The 24,338-nt window shown below is 39.4% G+C and overlaps 1 protein-coding gene across 1 annotated transcript in view; it reads right to left on the bottom strand.

Annotated features, from left to right (window-relative positions):
* Positions 1-8,088: 8,088 nt before the first annotated feature.
* Positions 8,089-24,338, bottom strand: part of LOC120521310 — a 50,221-nt gene continuing 33,971 nt past the window's right edge. Inside the window, exons 3-6 of the mRNA XM_039743022.1 lie at positions 18,941-18,979; positions 16,726-16,824; positions 13,202-13,272; positions 8,089-8,308 (exon numbers count right to left, since the gene is read on the bottom strand). Of these exons, the coding sequence (XP_039598956.1) occupies positions 8,213-8,308; positions 13,202-13,272; positions 16,726-16,824; positions 18,941-18,979 (305 nt within the window). The 3' untranslated portion in view covers positions 8,089-8,212. The remainder of the gene's footprint in view (positions 8,309-13,201; positions 13,273-16,725; positions 16,825-18,940; positions 18,980-24,338) is intronic.

Raw genomic sequence — 24,338 nt, 5'->3', positions numbered from 1 at the left:
GTTTAATAGCTTAGAGTCCACAATTGACTCCTCAATCCTTCTCATAAGGTGGACTCTCGATTTTCAGACCTCCCATTGTGTATTCTAACCCTCAACAACTAATAATAACACATCGATCAATATCATCTTGACATCTCTTAGGTTGCACTTGTGGAAGTTAAAATATATGATACAATGCTACAGTATATATTTTACTAATGTACTGATATTGATACACTGATATAAGCAGTTGACTAATATAAGCGTGTGTGTAAGCAAGAATATTTAAAGCAATTGTAATTTCCTAAAAGCAACCGTTAGCTAAAGTGTGTTCTATGTCTAGGAATAAAAATAAAAATGTGATGACATAGAAAAAATGACGGGTTTAAAGTGGAGAAAGACAAACAAATTGTGATTGCATTCACTACACTTTTGGCACGCAGACTTATTCTGATAAACAGGAAGAACCCAAACTCTCCTCTTTTAAGTCAGTGGGAAACCGATGTGTTATTCTATTTGAAATTGGAAAAAATCAAATACAGTTAGAGGATCCGTACAGACTTTTTTCAAAACATGGCAGGATCTAATCAGTAGTATTTTAAAATAGGTTCATAAAGCACAGAAAATGTATTAATTTAGGTATGTTTTAAAGCAGTAAAATTTTTACGCCGTTTGGTTTGCTCTCTCTCTCAAGGGTGGGGATCGATCTGTTCTTAACTCAATTTTTCTTTTTGTAAAAACTTGATTGATTTGTATGGTTTGAATAAAATTAATTAAAAAAAAGAAAAAAAGAGAGGTAAAAAAAACTATATAAGCAGCCTGAAGATGGGAAAGTGAGAGTTTTTCTCACTTGCAAGCAGAAAGCTCTACTTGCTACTCAGCTGTTTATTAATTTTCTTTAATAAACTAACATTGATTAATTGCACTCCTGTCTTCCTTGGCGTCTTTCTTTCACACACTCTATGAATCCTATTTCCATTTAGTTTGTAATTACATGATATTGTAAAATGCAAATAAAAATGTGGACTCTTTATATTTCATTAACATATGTAATTATATTCTATCCCAGGGCTTCTTAAACAATCGTTCCTACATTTGCATTGTGAGTCACTGTTGGTTTTTATCGGGATGGGTCATGGAAGAAACCTTGTTCTGTTACCATCATTATTTTTGAAGGTACATATATGTGATATCTATCTGTTTGATGAAGTAAATCAACAAAAATTACAATTGCTCTGACTTTCAAAACAGTTCCCTAAATCCCTAAACACACTTGTATGTTGCACCATGCATGCATTTTCTAAATTGTTATGATTTACAGTACAGACTGACTTCATTGTCCTTCATATTTACTCTACATGTTTAGAGAGGCTGTGGCTTCATTTAACTTCTAAATTACTTTCTAGTCATTCTTGCTGTGAAATGTGCCTTCACTGTGTAAAGCAGATTGATTGTAGATTTATTACTGAGACCCCGTATGCCAGAGGCAGTTTTTCATGCAGAACAATTATAGTAATGTCACAGTTTGAAAGGTGTAAAACCACAGTTCACACTCTTTTATGACAGCCACCTCACAATGGCAGGTACAAAGTGAGTCAGATGTCCACATATAACTGTTCATCAAAACCAAAGCTCATAAAGTAAAGCCCTGACACTATCAGGTGTTTAAAAAAGAGCAACACCAGAGACAAAAATAACAGACACTACCGGGCATAGATAAAATACGGCAACGTGTGCGATCTGTGTAAATGTGGATCTTGCTGCACGTCAGCTGTCTAACATGAGAGTAGGCGTAAGTGCACTGCTGCACAGGCAGCTCTTTCCATTATAACGCTGGTCAGGACCACAGATGACATGCGGTTTGTCAAATGTGTTACATTGCTGAAATGAGAAGGCCATGTGAAGAAGTAAGATCATGTGCCCTCCCTGTCACATTAGGCGATCTGAAGTGGTTAAAAGATTGAATTAATGTGTTTATCTCTGCAATAAGTGTGTCTGTACTGAGATGCATGTAGGATGATGAAAACAGATAACTGAAGAGGCAAAGCAGCAAGAGCAGGAAAACCGCATTTGAGGGGGCTACTTTCCAAAACTGCAGTCTTCGGTGTCACATTTTAGATGCCTTCATTGTGCACGATGGCATCCAGCATCTCCACCATGGAAAGAATTAAACATGACACCACTTTAGGGATGGCATCTAAATAGCAATAGTGCCCCAAGGCACAGACTTGGACTCCAGGCGCCTGGAGTTTTAACTGAACGACCAGTTGGTGAGAGACTGAGACACAGACAATATACTTATAAAATAGAAATGCTGATTTTATTCCAGATGTTCCAAATATGTTTAAAAAAATAATGTCTTTCAATTATATAGACAGCTAACTGCAAGAGCACAAATTAAAAAGTAGAAAAAAGCAAAATGTAGTGCAGGTGCTGTCTTCTATATGATAACATTCTACTGTGTGTGTGTGTGTGAGTGTATGCCAAATGCAGCAAAGCAGGCCTTAAATATCACTGATCCACCTCCATGTTTCACAGCAGGTCTGCTGTTCGTTTCTTTAAAAGCTTCAGTTTTTTTGTCAGTAGACACAGAGCTGATGTGACTTGCCAAAAAGCTCCAGTTTTGTCTCATCTGTCCTAAGGACGTTCTCCCAGAAGCATTGTGGCTTGTCAACATGCATTGTAGTAAATTTCACTCTGCAGTCCTCCTGGGTCTTCTTCCGTTCAGCCCATTGTCACTTGAAAAACAAATGATAGTGAAATCAGACACTGATGGACCTTGGGCCTTAGAGTTCAGCTTGTATCTCTTTGGAAGTTGTCCATGGATTTTTGGCCACCATTCTCACTATCCTTCTGCCCATTCTGAAGTCTATTATCCACTTGTGGTCCCATGGACCTTGAACTTCTTCATAATTTTTGACACTGTTGTCAAAAGAACATCAAGCTGCTTGGAGGTGGTGGTCTTCTAGCCTTTGCTTTTCACATACTTCTCTATTATTCTCTTTTTGATCTCCTCAGTCAGCTCTCTCCTTTGCTTTCTCTGGTCCGTGTTCAGTGTTGGACTCATGATGACACCAAACAGCAGAGTGATGACTTCTCTCCATTTAAATTGGCTGAATAACTAATTGCATGATTGGAGAAACGTGTGTGATACAAATTCAAGAAAACCATGAGTTTGAGAAATCCCTTTAATCCAATGATTTAGGGTCTTTCTAAGGGTCCCAACAAATGTGTCCAGGCCATTTTAGGAGTAATGGTTGATCTCTTGTCACACTTGCTTTGCTTTACCTGATGTCATCTAAAAGCCAGGCAGGCACATGGGATACATTGGCTTGTCATATAATCACTTTCAAGAGCCATACAGCACTTTTTCAGTGAGCTATAAGGGGACCCACAAATTGGTCGATATCTGTAAGTCCCCTAACACACCTGAATGTTGCCCCATGCTGACATCTTCCAAGTTGTTTATTAATGGTGTGAAAGAACCAGGTTGTCAGTGAGCCCCAGACCCCAAACACGAACATACAAAGAGTTTCGAGTTTAGATAAAGAATGGGTTTATTTACCACAATACCTTCACTGTTGCACAAGCACAAACACAAGATTTTTCTCTCCACAATACTGTCTTCTCACGACCACACTACCCTCCTCCAGAGAAGTGTTGCTTTACTTACTCCCAGCTCTGACTCACCTGGATAAGTGTGTGTGTTCCCTTTTATTAATGAGCCTGGATTACTTCCAGTGCCAGGGCTCCTGTCCAATGGAGTACTTCTGGGTCCTATAAAAGTCCCATATTTTGGGGAGAGCATCTCCCTGCAGCACCATTCCCAGACCCCAGCAGGGCTGTGCTGCTGAACTACAACTCCTGGCATTCCTTGCTGGTTTCTGAATGGTCACCAAAGGGTGAGAGCAGCTGCCATCTAGCGCCCAGTTGAATGAACCAAGTCCTTCCTTGTCCTCTTCTTTCATGGTGAGGGAAGGTAATAAATCCAATCAGGGTGCCTTTATGTTCCTTCTGGGCCTCCCATCAAGGTAAGATGTCTTCCTAATTCCAGGCCGGGATGCCCGTCCATCCTGTGTACTTCTTAGAATTGTTATTTCCTATTTTCGTTTTTTTGTGGTGCTAATTCTGACTTTTGTATTTATTTTTATCATAGAGATTGTTGTAACTTATTACAAATAATTTTGAAGTGTTTTTGTCACCATTTTGTGTTGTCGTCATCATGACGCAACACCAGATGCAATGGTTTGCAGTTTGTTGTATCCAGACAAAAAAACTCGTTACACGCGGGTTTTGCCCAAACGTCTTTCTTTCTTTTATTCTTTCTTTTTTCCCACAAACCCCCAGTTCACCACACCCCCTTATTCCCATCTTGCCCCTTGTCTAATATGAAATCAACTATGTACAAAACTCTCAAAGAAACACAGGGTTCAATTCTGGACATAGCACAGTTCACACCACTATCCAAGTTTGCAGATATCAAAATGTAACCTTTCTTTGTGTGTTTATTGGTTGAATTTTGATTTATTTCTCTACAATTCTTCAGTTTAGATTTAGGTACTGACATTCAATAGGACTAATCTTTGGATTTTATTTTCTGCTCATTTATGTTTCCTCTCCCGGTCATCCCTTTAAATTTAATTTTCTTTCTTGCACAAGGTTAATAGGTTCTGGTCAAAAGTACCAGGTGGCATAGTTTCTGTTTGCAGATTACAATTTTACTTTTGGGTGCAGTGCAGGTAGCAGCCTTTTCCAGAAGCTCTGTGTTGTCTTTGTTTTTCTTTGTGTTTTTTATATATATTTTACTAGTTACTAGATTTAATTTGTTTAAGGAGTACATTTGACTTGGCTTCTGGCTTATCACTGATAATAGTCACTAGCAATCATACAGTTTAAGTGGATTTCAAATGTACCAATGATTTGCTGCTGTTGTGACAAACCTGGGCACTGCCTTGTCTCAGCTGCCTTTCAGACAATCTTCAGGAGAAGTCAAAGAGAAAGTGAAAAGGAACTGAATGCTACTTTACATCTGCAACAAAGGAAGCATATGAAAGATAAAAGGATTCAGGGTTAGTTAGCAATCTGTTGTAATGTGCAATGTTCAATCACTGTGAAATAAGATGGGCAAACTGCTCTCATGGTAGGTCACTTCAGTTATGACTACAGTGCATTTTGTGTTTTAGGGAGATCTAGTTTAAACTTGATATACCTGACACTGTTTTAATGCTGAAGGGATTTCATCAAATTACTCCACATTAACATACCTCAAAATGTCTATTCACCATCCTCAGACAGATGGCCTGGTTGAGTGTTTCAACCAAACAATCAGACAGACGTTGAGGAAAGTCATGCAGACAAATTGGAGAAATTGGGACAAGCTTCTACCTGTCTATTTTTCACCTTTCTTGGAAGTCCCATACGCCTCAACAGGATTCTTGCTATTCAAGCTCCTCTATGGGAGGTCTGCTTGACCTAATTCAGGATGGATTTAAGGAGGACACAACATCTTATGTGATTGTTTCACGAAATTGCTTTCCATGGTCAAGGAGTGTATGTAAAGGGCACAGCAGGTGTAGGTGCGGGTGTACAAAAGGGGTTTCAAACTTCATGACTTCTGCCCAGGGAGCAGAGTTATAGTCCTCATCTCCTCATCCCATTCAAAACTACTGACCCATTGGCAGTGGCCATGCAAGGTCCAGAAATGGCAGGAGCTGTTTGACTACTTTGTCGACCAACCCAAGTGCTGTTTGAGAGAACGTGTGTATTACATGAATCTTTTCAAACCCTTGTGAGACTGAGAAGACAGCACCACCATGGCTACTCCCACAGTGATGCTCTTTATGGACGCTGAATAATTAAACTTTGGGTACACCCTCACAACCTGGCAGAAGAATTAACTGCAGAATGCCTTAGCTTCTGTTGCTGAGGTGGATCAGTTCTAATCCTCGTCACACTTCCTTGAAACAGCATAATATTGTGACCAAGTCAGGGGTCGTAGTCTGGAAACATCCATATTAATTCCCAGAGGTTAAGAAGGCAGAGGTGGGGCTAGAGATATGGAAGATACTAGACCTCAGCAAAACTCAAAAAAAGACATTACCTAAGGCACAGCCCTATTGTCCTTGACCCTAAGCTTGATGGAAGCTGGCGTTTCCATAATGACTTCTGCAAGTTTAACCAAGTCTGCAGCTTTGATGCCTACCACATGCCAAAGGTGGATGACCTCCTCAACAGTAAATAAATATTTTTATTAAATTGTTCTTCTGGTCATGATTCTGTTCACTCTAAAGCTCTTTATTATATTGTATGTTTGAAAAGATTAAACCAGCAGTTTACAATAATATTTTATTGCATAAATTTAAAAGTATTCATTATCTGACATTGGTGGTAGAACACTACAGTTTTCAGTGTTGCAACACTGTAAAGCATGAAAAATATCTAGTCCTGAAAAAACAATAATATACAAAACAATGCATTAAAGCACAATTACTAGAGTCATTAATTTATTTGCTATGTACAGTGCATCCGGAAAGTATTCCCATCGCATCACTTTTTCCACATTTTGTTATGTTACAGCCTTATTCCAAAATGGATTAAATTCATTTTTTTTCTCAGAATTCTACACACAACACCCCATAATGACAACGTGAAAAAGTTTACTTGAGGTTTTGCAAATTTATTAAAAAAAAAACGGAGAAATCCCATGTACATAAGTATTCACAGCCTTTGCTCAATACTTTGTAGATGCACCTTTGGCAGCAATTACAGCCTCAAGTCTTTTTGAATATGATGCCACAAGCTTGGCACACCTATCCTTGGCCAGTTTCACCCATTCCTCTTTGCAGCACCTCTCAAGCTCCATCAGGTTGGATGGGAAGTGTCGGTGCACAGCCATTTTAAGATCTCTCCAGAGATGTTCAATCAGATTCAAGTCTGGGCTCTGGCTGGGCCACTCAAGGACATTCACAGAGTTGTCCTGAAGCCACTCCTTTGATATCTTGGCTGTGTGCTTAGGGTTGTTGTCCTGCTGAAAGATGAACCGTCGCCCCAGTCTGAGGTCAAGAGCGCTCTGGAGCAGGTTTTCATCCAGGATGTCTCTGTACATTGCTGCAGTCATCTTTCTCTTTATCCTGACTAGTCTCCCAGTTCCTGCCGCTGAAAAACATCCCCACAGCATGATGCTGCCACCAGCATGCTTCACTGTAGGGATGGTATTGGCCTGGTGATGAGCGGTGCCTGGTTTCCTCCAAACGTGACCCCTGGCATTCACACCAAAGAGTTCAATCTTTGTCTCATCAGACCAGAGAATTTTGTTTCTCATGGTCTGAGAGTCCTTCAGGTGCCTTTTGGCAAACTCAGGCGGGCTGCCATGTGCCTTTTACTAAGGAGTGGCTTCCGTCTGGCCACTCTACCATACAGGCCTGATTGGTGGATTGCTGCAGAGATGGTTGTCCTTCTGGAAGGTTCTCCTTTCTCCACAGAGGACCTCTGGAGCTCTGAAAAAGTGACCATCGGGCTCTTGGTCACCTCCCTGACTAAGGCCCTTCCCCCCCCGATCGCTCAGTTTAGATGGCTGGCCAGCTCTAGGAAGAGAACTGGTGGTTTTAACAGTCTTCCACTTACAGATGATGGAGGCCACTGTGCTCATTGGGACCTTCAAAGCAGCAGAAATATTTCTGTAACCTTCCCCAGATTTGTGCCTCGAGACAATCCTGTCTCGGAGGTCTACAGACAATTCCTTTGACTTCATGCTTGGTTTGTGCTCTGACATGAACTGTCAACTGTGGGACCTTCTATAGACAGGTGTGTGCCTTTCAAATCAGGTCCAATCAGTTGAATTTACCACAGGTGGACTCCAATTAAACATCTCAAGGATGATCAGGGGAAACAGGATGCACCTGAGCTCAATTTGAGCTTCATGGCAAAGGCTGTGAATACTTATGTACATGTGCTTTCTCAGTTTTTTTTTATTTTTAATAAATTTGCAAAAATCTCAAGTAAACTTTTTTCACGTTGTCATTATGGGGTGTTGTGTGTAAAATTCTGATGAAAAAAAATGAATTTAATCCATTTTGGAATAAGGCTGTAACATAACAAAATGTGGAAAAAGTGATGCACTGTAAATACTTTCTGGATGCACTGTATGTAATATCAGTGACCTGCTGTCTGTGAAAAACAAAAGCATTGAAACTGGGTTGACAAGTAAAAGTAATTCAGGCTCTAAAAGTAAATTTTATGGTGTCTTCCTCATCTGTACTTCAGCATACATTGTACTTATTTTGGATTTTCGGTTTTTGGCTGTCATCACTTCAGCATAATGGAGATCATTCTAGACAACAAAACAAACATTTCAACTAATGAAATAATTTTATCAATGAAGCAATATCTTGCTTAATACAGCACATTTCAAAGAGACACATCATAAAGATAAGAAAAAAGCAAGAAAGCAAAGACAATTTAAAAAAGGCGAAAACACATTTAGTTTTACATAGTCAGGCACCTGCACATAGAGGACATCTTCAGGTCTTTGATTAGGTGTGTAGTTCCACCCCAAGCAGAGAGGGGCACTGCTGCTAACATTATTTTATGTTTGTGTGTATAGTTCAGAATTTGTGCTCTTGGACAGACAGTAAATGCAAGTTTCCAAGTCGGACTTTCTGTATGAACACCCTACGAACTTGAGGGTACAAATTGGACAATTCGACAGTTCAGATGGATTCAAATTGTCCTACCTGTCACAAAACACTGGTCTTTCACTCAGTCAATTATTTAAAGTAAAACATAGAAAGTGCTCTGCAAGAAGTGGCATTTTTTTGGTCAAATTTCATTTTGAGCAAGGTGATACACATTAAATATATTTATTTTGGTCTTTATTTTCACACAATAACTAAGTAATTAATCAGTGGTGACATTGTATACTCCAATTGGAAACCCATGTGAATGCACTGAAGTGAGAAGATGAAACATCATAAGTCAGAACTCTGAATAGACTGAGAATGTGAATGCGGCGTTACTCCAGCCAGAAGATAAATAACTTCATCTACACCCCAGGAAATTCTGCCTTTTTTGTACTGCATATATGTTTCAACCCCTGGAAATCACTGTTTACTTTTGGATCCACTACAGTGAAAGATAGAGCTCTCACAGAAGCAATTAGCAATCTTTAAATAATCTTTTTTTTGTTAAAGGCTTATGCTGACCTTTTTTGCATGTGTGTGCTGTCTTCTTTGATTTGTTATGTTCTAATACTAAGCTGGGCAACCCAGCTGGTACCACAACACTTCGATTCTCTCTCTTGTTTACATTTTGCAACAGGTATGGTGAGACATAGGCTTCATCCGCACTGTTATGTTTTCATTTAATATGGTATTTTTAAATTAAAACAATCTCCATCAACACTAGTGCTTTCATATTGTTTAAAACAGTATCTCTGTCCATACTAAAACATGTGAGACTGCATTTGATGTAGACTAAACATAAATGAATCCTTTACGGGTTTTGTAACACCACTGGTCAGGCGATTTAACACAATACTGTAGCAACCACAAAATTATTTTGTGCAAGTATGCAGCATTCAAATTGTACAAAACCCAATCTAGATGAATACAAATGAGCAACACAAGTGTTATGGATAGCAACTCCATTATGTCCATTATATGGTAATATTATTTTCTTCCGTAAAGGTTGACCACTCAGATAATGAAATGTTGTAATGAGCAAGATCCAATCAGGGAAGGGCTATGTAATAAGCACAAACAAATCAGAGTGTGATTAGAGTCTGCATATTTAAAAGTCTAGATTACAACAATGAGCTGGCATTTTCAGAAGCTCACGGCTCTGAAAAGCATTTTCAATGTTTCCATTTCTGGGGGTTAAAAATGCTGGGGTAGTGTGGAAGAAAGGTGAAGATGGTGACTAATGCCAGTTTTTTTAAATGACTATGAGGCTCGCTTCACTCGCCAACTCCCAGGCGGGTGCTACACACTAGCCACTTCGTGGATGTGTAGCTTGCTTATGGGGATGCGGATGTACAATTTAAACAGATTGTTATTTTCATGGGAATTGTTACATATGCATAATAGACCTAACTATTTTACATTACAGCAAGTAATTAACCATAGTAAAAAATAGTAAAATGTAATAAATTGAAAGAAAATTATGTTTCATGTTGCGTCAGAGGTATTCGTTGCGTTATACGATTTTGTTCTGTTTGGCCTTGAAATTAACACACAAATACTTTTTAAACTTACACTTTTACTGTAAAACTTGAGTAAAAACAATTTTTTGAATTAACTTTTCATCAATATCGTTTGGATTTACATCTAGACAACGCAACGTATAACTGCCCATGATTGAATTTCATTTCTTTCTCTCTATTGAATAAAATGACTTTTCGAATGTTTGGCTCTGTGATTTGTTAATTGTCATAGCAAAAGCTATTCTAACGTGAAACTGTAAACCTTTTAATACAAATGGCAAATCAAGATCTCCTTAGGTGCCTAATGTTATCCCCTGAAGATGTACTACATTACCTTTCTTGTTGCCTGTTAAAATTTTACGTGTCAGAATTGTTCGTCCAATTTTGAATACAACTAATTTTGTCCTATTGCAGAGCCCATCACTCAGACATAAATTACACAATGACATTACGATACATCCTTCTTTCAATAGTAATTCAGGTGGAGAAAGACCAGACGATGTTAATGGTTGTAGTTATTCTTCTAGATATTTTAAGTTTATGTTTTCATCTTCCACACCATCACCACCAACTGTTTCAGCAGAGTCTATATATATGCATTTAACCAATTTGACGTGTAACGTTGAACGTGGACAACTTCTGCTATTGGTCCAAGAGATTATGATATGCTAACGTCCACCTGAGAGAGTAACTACAGAACACACAGACTTTTTTTTTTCTATGTGGGTGTGGCAATGAGCTGTATCAATGTGTGCTCCTAACTTCTCTCTCTATTGTGCCCACATGACCACACAGTGATACCCAAACTATTCTGAAGTGATGTTTGCACTGTTTTGTGTTTTTTGTATCTCACACACTCATACACCTTTATCGCAAAAGCATCCATTATCTACGATGGAGCGTTCAATCAGAAGAAAACATGAAGCTGGTTTTAAATTAAAGGTCATTGAAGTAGCGAAACAAATTGGTAACTGTGCTGCTGCAACAAAATTTGATGCCTTTGAGAAACTGATGAAAGACTGAAGGAAGCAGGAAGATGTAAAAAAATAAATTAATAAGTGTTGCATTTTTGAATCGGCGTATAAGTCAGGGTCTGATTTTATGATCAATTTTTCAGGTTTCAAGACCCGACTTATATGTGAGTATATATAGTACTAGACAATACACTGAGCCTTTTCAGTCTGGCTTTCGCACACAGCCCAGCACTGAGATGGCTCTTCTCTGTGTAGTTAATGATCTTCTCTGGACTGCAGATTGCGGTTCACTTTATATTCTCCTCCTTCTTGACTTAAGTACAGCATGTGACACTGTTAATCATGAAATCTTCCTGTCATGTCTCTCTGTTTTAGGAATCTCTGGCTGAGCCCAATAATGACTCACATCATATCTCTCTAATAGGCAACAGTTTGTCATACTCGGCCAATATAAATCCTTCACCTCACCTGTGTGTCGCGTGGTATCCCTCAGGGCTCAGTCCTTGGGCCATTGCTTTTTCTACATTATATCCTTCCTTTGAATCAGATTATTCGCCGACATGGCCTTAACTTCCACTGCTATGCAGATGATGGATGGTTATATCTTAGTACAGACTCACTGACTACATCACTGATCTTAAGCTATGAATGAAAAATAACTTTCTCAAACTTAATGCCAATAAAACTTAAGTGTCACTGGTAGGCCCAAACTCCCAGCTTCTTTGTCTCTGTTGATGGTATTCTTGTCAAACCTGCTTCTCTTGTTAGAAATCTTGGTGTTTTGTTTGATTCATCACTTAACTTTGAACTACACATTAGGTCTCTTTCCAAAATTTCATTCTATCATCTCAGTCACATTGCCAGCCTCCATCCATTTCTGTCCTTTAATGATGCTCAAACTCTGGTTCATTGTTTCATAATGTCTTGTATTGATTACTGTAATTCCCTCTTCATCGGCTACCCTGCATAATCTACACAGAAGCTAAAAGACATTCAGAACTCCGCAATCACACAAAGAGTTCTGCTCACATCTCCCCTGTTCTCTCCCAACTTCACTGGTCACCGGTTCCATCAAGGATTAAATTCAAGATTCTGCTTCTCACCTTCAAAGCCCCCCTCTACCTCATTCAGCTCCTCGCTCCATATACTCTTTGTCCCTCTCACAGTTCCTCGAGCAGTCATGTCCTTACTGTCCCACACACCAGACTCTCAGCTCCTTCAGTGTTATGGCCCCTCAACTCAGAAAATCTTCTTCCTCGGTCTCTCCAAGTTTCCTCCTCTTTCTCCATGTTTAAATCAAAACTTTCCTCTTCTATGAACTTTTGTCTTCTGTATAATTTTTTTTTCTTTTACTCTGTATGTAAAGCGACCTTGGGTTTGTGAAAGGCATTGTTATTATTATTATTATTATTATTATTATTATTATTATTATTAGTAGTAGTAGTAGTAGTAGTAGTATTAGTAGTAGTAGTAGTAGTATTAGTAGTAGTAGTATTAAACATTTAATAAGTGTTTTATTTTATAGGAGACTTCTTGATGTATTCATTGGAAACAGAAGGTTGCTGTCTGTCGGATCAGGTTATTGAGAGCACCTCTGATCATTGCTATTGAAAAATCACCATCCCTACTTTAAGAACACCAGCCACCTTCATAAGGCCTGTTTTGGTATAGAAATGTGACACTCTCTGAGCCGTCTAATTGTTTCCACCCACTTTTAAGCAAAATTCACTTATGGCTGTCTCCAAACATATATATTATACGTCTGCCTTCGGTGTGACTACAGCATTAGAAATGAGCTTCAAAAAGAAGAAGGGTGTGAAGTTTTAGGTAGCTTGTAGAAGAAGTCCTAATACCTTGTATAATAAAGGAACAGGTAATGTGGCTTATATACTCTTACAGAAAGCGATGGGTAACTTATGGTAAAGTGAGCTGCAAGCTAATTATGAAGAGCTGGCACATACAAATGTCAGACCGGAAGGAAACCCGCAATACCACAAAAAGGAGGCATTAATTAATAACACATTGTGTATGAAATAACACAAGTAAGTACCTCATTATTGACTTGCTGGGACTCCTGAGATATCTTAATGTTTCCATAGGACAACCATTTTTTTTCAAAGGCTTAAAGAAAAAAAAATGATATAAACTGTATATACTATGTTACACTAGAACAAATGCATTACTATAATCTTTAAAAAGGGGATCTAAAAAGTTAACATAATGCAGTCAATTCAGCATCATCTTAATACATAACATTACAAAATAAATAACATTTAACATACAAAGCACTTTATAGACTGAAAATTGCAGCTTAATAAGTAAAAAAAAAACAGGTAACAGTTTAGTTTAGATACTGCAAAAATCCACTTATTGCTTATTTTCTTATGTAACAAGACCTTAACAAAGGCTTCTTTTGGTCTTCATAACATTTATATAACATAAGTAGGCAGTATCTGCAGTGTCTGGGACCAGGCTGGTGGTAAGGCTGCCATCCTGGCATTGCAAGCAAACTTTGCTTGAATTTAGGAGATGGGCATCTTCCTAACTGACTGGAAAATGGGACTTGCCGACCCTATCTGAAAAGTGAAGGGTGATCAGCTGGATTGCTGCAACCACAGGAGGATAACACTGCTCTGGGTGCCAGGTCCTTGCTTGGGTCGTCCTCAATAGGATCCGTGATCACTTGCTCACCTACCAGTGACCAGAACAGTCTGGTTTTACACCTAAGAAGTCGACCATCGACCGCATCCTGGCACTGAGGATTTTCATGGAGCGTACATGCAAATATCGGCAGAGTTTCTTTGCAGCCTTTGTCGATTTTAATAAACTCAACTCAGTTGATTGAGCTGACTTGTGAGACATTCAGAGGTTTTGTGGAGTATCCTGAGTGTTGTTTTTTTCCCCAGTTAATTCTGGGGTTCGTCAGGTGCCTGTTCTTCTCCTACTCTGTTCAATGCTTGTATGGACTGGGTGTTGGGGGGTCATGGGGTCCAGTGGCTGTGGGGCGTCTGTTGGTGAAGAAAGATTTATCGATCTTGACTTTGCTGATGATGCTGTCAATGGAGGCTCTGATCGGGGCGCTCGAAAGACTGAGTGAGGAGTCTGAGTTTCTGGGTTTGCGAGTGTCCTGATAAAAACCAAGATCCAGGCATTTAATGACCTCTTGGGCATGGCCATCAGCAGTGTGTTTGTTTAATGAGAGTGTCGACCTTGTCGAGAGGTTTACTTACCTTGGCAGTGACATTCATATCTCTGGTGACTCTTCCTATGAAGTCAGTAGATGAACTGGGAGAGCATGGAGGGTAATGAGGTCGCTGGAAAGGGGTGTGTGGAGAACCCAATATCTCTGCAAAAGGACGAAGGTCCAAGTCTTTAGAGTCCTGGTGCTTCCTTTCGTGCTATATGGTTGTGAGACATGGACGCTATCCAGTGACTTGAGATGTGTCTCTTCAGAGAATCCTTGGGTACCACTGGTTTGACTTTGTGGTGCTCATGGAGTCCTGAATGAGGCACATTACCTGCATTGTGAAGGAGCATTAATTACAGCACTATGGCCATGTGACGCGATCTGGCTCACAGGATCCTCATTGGTGAGGACCTGTTTGGTTGGGCCAGTCCAAGTGGATGCCCTCATAATACCTGGCTGCTGTGGCAGATAGAGGGTCATTTCTGGGGGTGGTGCTGGGCCGTGTGTCTGCCTGGTGGGTTGCAAACCAGGATCCCAAGCTATTTCGTTGGTAATGGGTGCGGCAATGCTCAGTACCAGTGCATGCTCCCCAACCTGATCTGACCTGACCTTTCATCGATGTAGCATATCCAAAGAGTAGGTGTGAACTGAGTTAGAGCCATGCTTTCAAATCGTTGCATACCCAGTTCAGGTAAGAGTCCTGATAATGGAAATTACATTAGCATGCTTTTGTTCTGTTTGTAGTATTATCCATTAAAATGGAAATATACCAGCAGACAACACACAGGAAATAACGTGTGCTGTGGCCAGCCACTTACATACAAGACATCCAACTGAATACAATGTATCTTTAAAAAAGAACACTATGTCAACAACACATTCATCATATTAATGAGTGACCATCTAAATGAATTCCACAGACACATCAACTCAGTTTTCCCTGCAATATAGTTCACTCTATGTAAAAAGAGAAATTAATCAACTCATTAATATCCTGGACATCTCCGTTGAAATAGGTAGTGTCTCCACTTTGATTACGAGTGTTTTATCACAGTGAAAGTTATGCAGACAAAATATTATGCTTTTCTAGCAATCACCCCTCATCACATAAATGGAGTTGTGTTATTACATTGTTTAGAAGGATCTACACCCATTTTAATACGAAGGTAATGAAAAAAATATATTTTTCATATATATTTTTCAATTGTTCAAATCAAATGGCTACCCCAAGACATTTATCAAACAATGCCAAAGACCTCAGCAAATAATCGACTCCAACCTGATCCCCCATCCCACCTGGCAAAGCCTTCCTTATCACTGCAGTGTAACAGAAAGTACAACATGCATCCTTTATAGGTCAGGTATCAAAATATTGCATAAGCCTACCAACATTTTGCAAACTGTCCTTTTTAATGCCAAAAGCAGGAAATCGGCAGCAGTATAAAGTATACCATGCAGTGCATGCCCAGCTCTAAATATGGGACAAACATCTAAAACACTTGCAACATGCATACAAGAACATCTCAATGCTGTCAGAAGGACAAACCCAAGGTTTCTGATACATGCACATACAAAGTCAACGGGACACACAGGTAAACGATTCAAGTAAGATTCAAGGACTAATATACTAAGAGTACCAGAGAGCTGGCTGTATCATTGCTATCAGTCCTAGTCACTTAATTCTTGTAAAATAACATGATATCTCTAAAGTTCTCCTGTCTACCACATTACTTGGTCACTTCTTCCAAGTGTCTGTGGTCCTCTCCTAATGTGTGTGTGAAATTTACCCTTAACAAGTTTCCAACTTTTCATGTTTAAAATGCTTGAGTATTTAATCTTTGTACTAAGTGAGTTTATTATGATTGATTTACAAATATTGTTAAGACTGAGAAAGAGCTAGGCCAAGGCAATTAAAGTTTATAGTGTTTTTTTATCTCCATTCTGAATGAAAACGTGAGATTAAAACTTTTTTCTTCACCATTACTATATACTTTACGGGGTAAGTAAAAGATAAAAAAATACGGAGTATTCTTTTAAACATGTGCCTACATGTCTCACCAAATAAAGCCTAGCATTCTGAATCACAAAAACATATACTGTATGCTCATGTTTATTAAAGCCACTGGCAGTACTGCAAAAAATGCCTGCTTTCATAGTTTTAGCGTACTTTAAAACATTACTAAATTGTCAGTATTTTTATCACATAACATAACAGTGTTACAGAGGCACTGGCATGGAACTGGAATAATTCAAATTTTACTAACCTATCCACCTTCCTCACCTCATATGTATGTGACTGAGATTTCCAAGTCAAGACAAAATTAAACAATAGGTCTGTGCAGTTTAAAATGTATTTTAATCTGTTTGTATATATCTGTTGTACTTACCTATCCACAACAACAGTAAAATGTTTGAGAGCAGCAACACAGCAATGAAAATATACAATAAGAATTCTGATCCTTTTGCAGCACTTGAGGCAAAACCACCTTCAAAAATAAAAAAGAGTAATTTTCACATTCCTTATATTTGTAAAATTGTGACTTATTTTTATTTCATGCTTAGTGGACAATTACAAAGATAACAGCTAAGACAATGTGCTTATTCATGTCAATTGAATTAAAAGAAGACAGAAGCCATCGGTCCCTTCCTAGTGGCCTCTTGAAACTTCACTTTAAAAGAAGGAAATTACTGCCTGAAGCAGTCAAATTTTAAATGATTGAGACAGGAAGGATAACTTATGGGCAGTGGATTTTAGTGGGAAAAAACATGAGATGATAGTTTAAGTGAGATCAACAGGTAGAGGGGTTCTTTCATCGGATAAAATCGCATATTAATCAGATTACTAGGACAGCATTTTTTCACTTAAGAATTATAACAAAGGTTAGACCTCTTATAACATTGCAAGATGCTGTGATATTAGTTCACGCTTTTGTTTTCAATTGATTAGATTACTGTAACGCACTCCTCTCAGGACCACCCAAAAAAGACATAAATTGATTACAATGAGTGCAGAATGAAGCTGCTAGAATTTTAATAAGGAAAAGAAAACTCGAGCAGATCACCCCAGTCCTGATGTCACTACACTGGTTACCTGTGTCATTTAGAATTGACTTTAAAATACTGCTGATGGTTTACAAAGGCTTAAATAATCTGCTCCATTTTATATTTCAGAATGCCTGTCACCTTACACTCCAAATCGTAACCTTAGGTCTTCTAATGAGGGTCTACTTAGAATTCCAAGAGCAAAATTTAAAAGAAGTGGCGAGGTGGCCTTCTGATGTTAAGCACCTAAAATCTGGAATAGCTGCCCAATAGAAATTCACCAGGCTAATACAGAGGAACACTTTAAAACACTGCTAAAAACTCATTACTTTAACATGGCTTTCTCACAGCTTCATTTTAGTGTAACCCTGATGCTCTGTATATTCAATTAATTATCATTATCATTCATGGTGGCTCAGTATTAACCCCTACTTTCTCTTCTGTTCTTTTTCTGGTTTTCTGTGTTGGCGATCTGTGCCACCACCACCTGATCAAAGCACCGTGATGTTCCTACATTGATGGATTAAAGGCCAAAGTCCACATGACCGTCATTATCAAGTTCTTCCATGAGAACCCTGAATATCATGAGGACTGATTGAGGTCATTTATGTTCGGTAGAATGTCTAGAGGGGGCTGGGTGGTCTTGTGGCCTTGGGCACCATGCAGATTTTATGTTTTTCTCCAGCCGTCTGGAGTTGTTTTTGTTTTTTCTGTCCTCCCTGGCCATCGGACCTTAATTTTATTCTATGTTAATTAGTGTTCCCTAATTTTAATTCTTATTTATTTTGTCTTTTTTCTCTTTCTTCATCATGTAAAGCACTTTGAGCTCCATGAAAATGTGCTATAGAAATAAATGTTGTTGTTGTTGTTGGATTGGGTGTCTCAGCTGTGGAATGGCCAGTAGGGGGAGGCAGCTTGATGGCTGAGGTCTCCAGGACTCTAAACAAATCAAATCATAGTATGTGATATCATCTACTGTTAAATTCTGCTCCATACTTCTAAAATTTTTATTTTTATACTGTAACGAGGATTTGTTCTGTGTATTGTATTGTATTGTATTGTATTGACCCCCTTCCTTTTGACACCTACTGCACGCTCAAGCTACCTGGAAGGGGGTCTCTCTTTTAGAACTGACTTTCCCGAGGTTTCTTCCATTTTTTTCCTACAAGGGTTTATTTGGGAGTTTTTTCTCGTCTTCTTAGAGAGTCAAGGCTGGGGGCTGTCAAGAGGCAGGATCTGTTAAAGCCCATTGCAGAACTTCTTGTGTGATTTTGGGATATACAAAAATAAATTGTATTGTATTGTATCTTTTTCAACCTCTCAGAGCAGTTATCTGCACACCAGTTGCTGTCAATTGTTATTAATAAAATTAACAGAGAAATAACTCAGTAAGACCTTTCAATCTCGCTATTGCATAGTACATATACAATTAACATTAGATTGCTTCCAGTGTTTTCATTTCATCTCAATATTTTAAAATCCAATAACTGGTATACTTTACAATGATAAATTCATGGATAAGGACCTATAAAAGTTACAGTGAATAGAAGAGTCACTTGCCCTTTTCATTGATATTGTCTTTCTTCCCTTCATTGGAACCTTGAAATAAAAGAGAGAAAAGATTATAATTACTGCAGTGGGCTAGCGCCCTGCCCTGGGTTTGTTTCCTGCCTTGTGCCCTGTGTTGGCTGGGATTGGCTCCAGCAGACCCCCTGTGACCCTGTAGTTGGGATATAGTGGGTTGGATAATGGATGGATGGATTATAATTATTTCTGTAGAACACTGCATATGTGTAAGTTTGAGTTCAAATGTTTTCTCAGTTGTAAACGTGCATCTGCTTGCATATCTCCTGCAGAACAGTAACAGTAGTATAATGTCAAAAGCAGACTTGAGCAGAATGCCATACATTAAACACAACACAGGAACACTTGTGCAGCAAATAAACAATGAAATGTGACACAACACATACATTAAATTAATTTATTTGGTCCACTTGTCCACCCACTTACCCATGCAGTTATCTAATCAGCCAATCATGTTGCAGCAGTGCAAGGCATATAATCCTCCAGATACAGCTAAGGAGCTTCAATTCATTTTCATTTTAAACACCAGAATGTGGAAAAATTGTGATCTCAATGATTTGGACTGTGATATCATTATTTATGCCAGATGAGCTGGTCTGAATACTTCTGGAACTGCTGATCTTCTGGAATTTTCACATAGAACTGTGTACAGAGTTTACTCAGAATGCTGAGAAAAACACAAAACATCCAGTGATTCTGCAAATGGAAATGCCTTGCTGATGAGATCAGAGGAGAATGGACAGACTGGTTTGAGCTGACAAAAAGCCACAGGTAACTCAGATAACCACTTAGTACAACTGTGGTGAGCAGAAAAGCATCTTAGAATGGCCAACACGTCAAACCTTGAGGCAGATGGGCTACAACAGCAGAATACAACATTGGGTTCCATTCCTGTTAGCCAAGAACAGAAAGCTGAAGATATAGTTGGCATAGGCTCATCAAACCTTATCAGGTAAAGACTGGAGAACCATAGTTTAGTCTGATGAATTCTGATTTCCACTGAGGCACACTGATGGTAAGGTCAAAATTTGGCACCAACACCATGAATCTATTCAACCAACCTGCTTTGTGTCAACAGTCCAAGCAGGTGGTGGCGTAATGTTTTCTTGGCACAATTTGGGTCTTTTTATACAATTCAATCATCACTTGAATACCATAACCTATTTGAGTATTGTTGCTGACCAAGAGCGCCCCTTCATGGCCATATCTTCCAGTGGATCTTTCCAGCATGATGATGTCACAAATCAAACTGGTTTCATGGACATGACAGTCAGATCAGTGATCTTCAGTGTCCTTCCCAGTCATGTCAACATGGACCAGAATCTCAAAGGAATCATCTGAAACTAATGCCATGAAGAACTGAGGCTGTTTTGAAAGAAAAAAGAGGTCCTACCTAATTTTAGTATAGCGGTACAAAGAATTTGCTCAGTGAGTGTATACAGTATATTGAATGTCACGTCAAGTCAGGTTACTTTATTGGCAAAACATTCATAAACCATATTGTGGCATAGAGTGGCACAAAATAATATTCCCCAGGACTGCAGTGCCACATATGCATAAAACACAGGATAAGTGCAAGACAGGTAAACAACTATACTGCACTAAAAATAGATAAATAATATATTATAGGTAAGTGAATAGATAATAATAATTTGAAATAGATAGTAATATGTATATGATAAAAACTATTAATAATAAAAAAAAATCGTAGTAATGGGTGCAAGAATGGACAGCATATAAATAAGCTACAAGGAGCACATCTGATTAGTGGTAGGCCCATATGTTCAGATTCTGGACAGCCAAGATGTAGAAGCTATTGCAAAATCTGGTAGAACTGATTTGGATGCTACAGAACATTCTGCCAGATGGAAATGGGACAAAAAGACCGTGGAAGGGGTAGGAGCGGTCCTTCACAATGCTGCAGGCTTTGCAGATGCAACACTTCATTAAGACGTCTTCAGTGGAGGGTAGAGAGGTCCCAATGATGTTTCCTGCTGTGTGTACTTGTACACTTGCATGCAGGGCCGTCTTAACACCATTATGGACCCCTGGGCAAAGCAGTGCACTGAGGCTCCTATCTACACAACCACTCAGCAAGTCACATAATACACAGATTAGCATGGGACCCCTATGCTTGTGGGGCCCCCAGGCAACTGCCCAGCGTGCCCACGTATTAAGATGGTCTTGCTAGCATGCACATGTAGGACCTTACAATCAGAGACATTACAGTTCCCACACCAAATGGTGATACAGCAGGTCAGAACACCCTTGATGGTGCCCCTGTAAAATGTGGTGTCAATGGGGGGAGGTAGACTTGCCTTCTTCAACTGCTGCACGAACTGGATATACTGGTGTAACTTCTTGGCTATGGAGGTGGTGTTAATTGACCATGTAAGGTCAGCTGCCAGGCACGCACAAAGGAATTTGGTGATCTTGACCAGCCCTCGATGTTTAGTTGGGGGTGTACACAAGCATGGGCCTCCCTGAAGTCAACAATATTTTTTTTGTCTTGTCCACATTAAGATACAGATTGCTGCACTTGCACTAATCAGACAATCGTTGTATCTTTAATCTTTAAGCTTACTTATCCCCATTGTTGAAGAGACCTACCACTGTTGTATCGTTAGCAAACTTAATGATGAAGTTAGTGATATACGCAGCCATACAGTCATGCATCATTGGAGTGAACAGAAGTGGGCTGAGTACACAGCTCTCCATATGAGCTTCTGAGGGATGATGGCAAACTGAAGTCAACTAAAAGCATCCTATTATAAATGTCTCTTTTGTTCAGATGGAACAATGCCAAATGAAGAGTAGATGATATGACATCTTCAGTGAAATGGTTTGTGTGATATGCAAACTGGAGAGGGTCATGTGATGTGGAAATCTGGCTTTCAGGTGGCACAGGACTAGTCTCTTGGAGCACTTCATAACGACAGGTGTAAGGGCTATAGAAAGTTGGTCATTAAAGCAAGACACAGAGGACTTCTTTGTCATGGGTATGACGGTGGTGATTTTGAAACATTTGGGAATAATTGCCTGCCTCAGAGAAATGTTGAAGATGTTTGTAAAGATATTTGTCAGCTGACTTGCACATTCTCTGAGCACAGGTATGTTGTCTGGTCCAGTAGTTTTGTGTGGGTTTACATTCAACAAAGTTCTTCTCACATCAGCATTAGAAAAACACAGTACCTGTTACTCCAGAGGAGAGATGGACTTTCTTGCAGGTATGTTGTTCTATCAAAGTTATTTAGAAAATGTGAAAGGAAGGCATTGCCACTCTAGACTGGTGGGGTGGTCTCATAGCCTGTAATGGTTCCCATGTCTATGGTGTCCTAAAAGTGGCGGTGGATTTTCTTGCCATGCTTCACCTGTCCCGTGTTCTGATACACGATATAAAAGGCCATTTCGCAACACAAACTATGGATCTCGGGGCATGGGATGTGAGTCATGTTGCCTGTCTACTAGGACTACTGTATTTTTTGCAAATTTTAGAGAATCATCATTCCATTGTTCCTATTTAAATGAGGTTGGCAGTTGCTGGAAATTAAAATGTAACTCAGGAATGACCTCTGAGGGGTGTTGGTCCATGATGCCATGGTGATTGTAGCTCAAGGATCCATGATATTTTATATGGGATACCACAAGGATCTCTTTTGGGCCCACTATTATTTTTAATTTACAGGCTCCCATTAGGTCAGATTATCTCTACACACAAGGTGACCTACCACAGTTATGCAGACGGCACACAGATTTACTGATCTATAGCACCCATTGACCCGGACTGTGTCTTCTGATGCAATGTCAAAATTGCATTTTTCAATTAAGAAATATTGGAAAATTAGACCTCTTATAACGTTGAAAGACACTGAAAAAATAATTAATGTTTTTGTTTTCATTTGACTAGATTACTGTAATGCACGCCTAACAGGACTACCTAAGAAAGACAGATGGTTGCAATGAGTGCAGAATGCAGATGCCAGAATCTTAACCAGCAAAAGAAATTCAGAGCACATTTCACCAGCCTTATCATTGTTACATTGGTTACCTGAATCCTTTAGAATAGATTTTAAACTACTGCTAATGGTATATAAAGCTCTGAATAATCAAGCTACCCTGTATACTTTGAAGTGCCTGTCCCATTACATTCCCAGTTGTAACCTCAGCCTGTCAGGTTATCTAACATGGTTTGCTTATTATACTAAGAGCTAAGCATAAAAGAAATAGTGAGGTGGCCTTTTGCTGTTATGCACAAACAATTTGGAATACTTTACCAATAGAGATAAACCATTGATCAATTAAAAAAAAAAAAAAAACTATTAAAACCACACTTTTTCAATCTGGCCTTTTCTTAATTCCCTCCTGTTCTATTTATAGATTATATATGCATAACAATATCATAAGCTTCATGGATGTGCTATCATTATTAATCCAATTTTTTCTCTACTTTCTTTTCTGGTTCCTCTGTGATGGCATTTCACACCACCTGATCAAACTCCTGTGCTGCCACTTGAGATGATGGAATGAAAGTAGATCCTCTAAACATCTATGAGACCAGCTGCATCGTACTGACTAGTCTTTTTCTTTTTCTTTCGGCTGCTCCCATTAGGGGTTGTCACAGCGAATCATCTTCTTCCATATCTTTCTGTCCTCTGCATCTTGCTCTGTTACCCCCATCACCTGCATGTCCCCTCTCACAACATCCATAAACCTTCTCTTAGGCCTTCCTCTTCCTCTTACCTGGCAGCTCTATCCTTAGTATCCTTCTCTCAATATACTCAGCATCTCTCCTCTGCAAACCAACACAATCTCACCTCTCTGACTTTGTCTCCCAAATTGAGCTGACCCTCTCATGTCCTCATTTCTAATCCTGTCCATCCTCGTCACACCCAATGCAAATCTTAACATCTTTAACTCTACCACCTCCAGCTCTGTCTCTTTTTTTTTTTGGTCAGTGCCACCGTTTCTAACCCATATAACATAGCTGGTCTCACTACCGTCCTGTAGACTGTGGCTAATGGCTGGGTCCCATGCCCAGCCAGGATGCCCCTTTGACACTGGGACCAGGGGAGCAACCATGGGATGCACACTATGTCCCCTGGAACACGTAGTGGCAGCCGTCCTGGGTTACAACGGCACCAGAGGTGTGGGACTTTAGGGCTCAGACCTGTTGGGCTCTGTGACCACCACTCGGAAGAGCAGCATGGCTTAACAAGCCCCTGTGAGCTGGAATGCAGCCACACCCAGAAGTGCAGCCTAATTAGGCCAATTACCACCTGGAGCACTTCCGGGGAGGGCTATAAAAGGACATGCAGCCACTACTCAGGATGCCAGAGTCTGGAGGAGGAGAAGGAGGAAGAGGACAATGACAACA

This window comes from Polypterus senegalus, unplaced genomic scaffold (genome assembly GCF_016835505.1).
Source record: "Polypterus senegalus isolate Bchr_013 unplaced genomic scaffold, ASM1683550v1 scaffold_119, whole genome shotgun sequence".
Classification (NCBI taxonomy): Eukaryota; Metazoa; Chordata; class Cladistia; order Polypteriformes; family Polypteridae; genus Polypterus; species Polypterus senegalus.
Note: the sequence above shows the minus strand (reverse complement) of the source record. Positions and strands in the feature narration are given on the sequence as shown.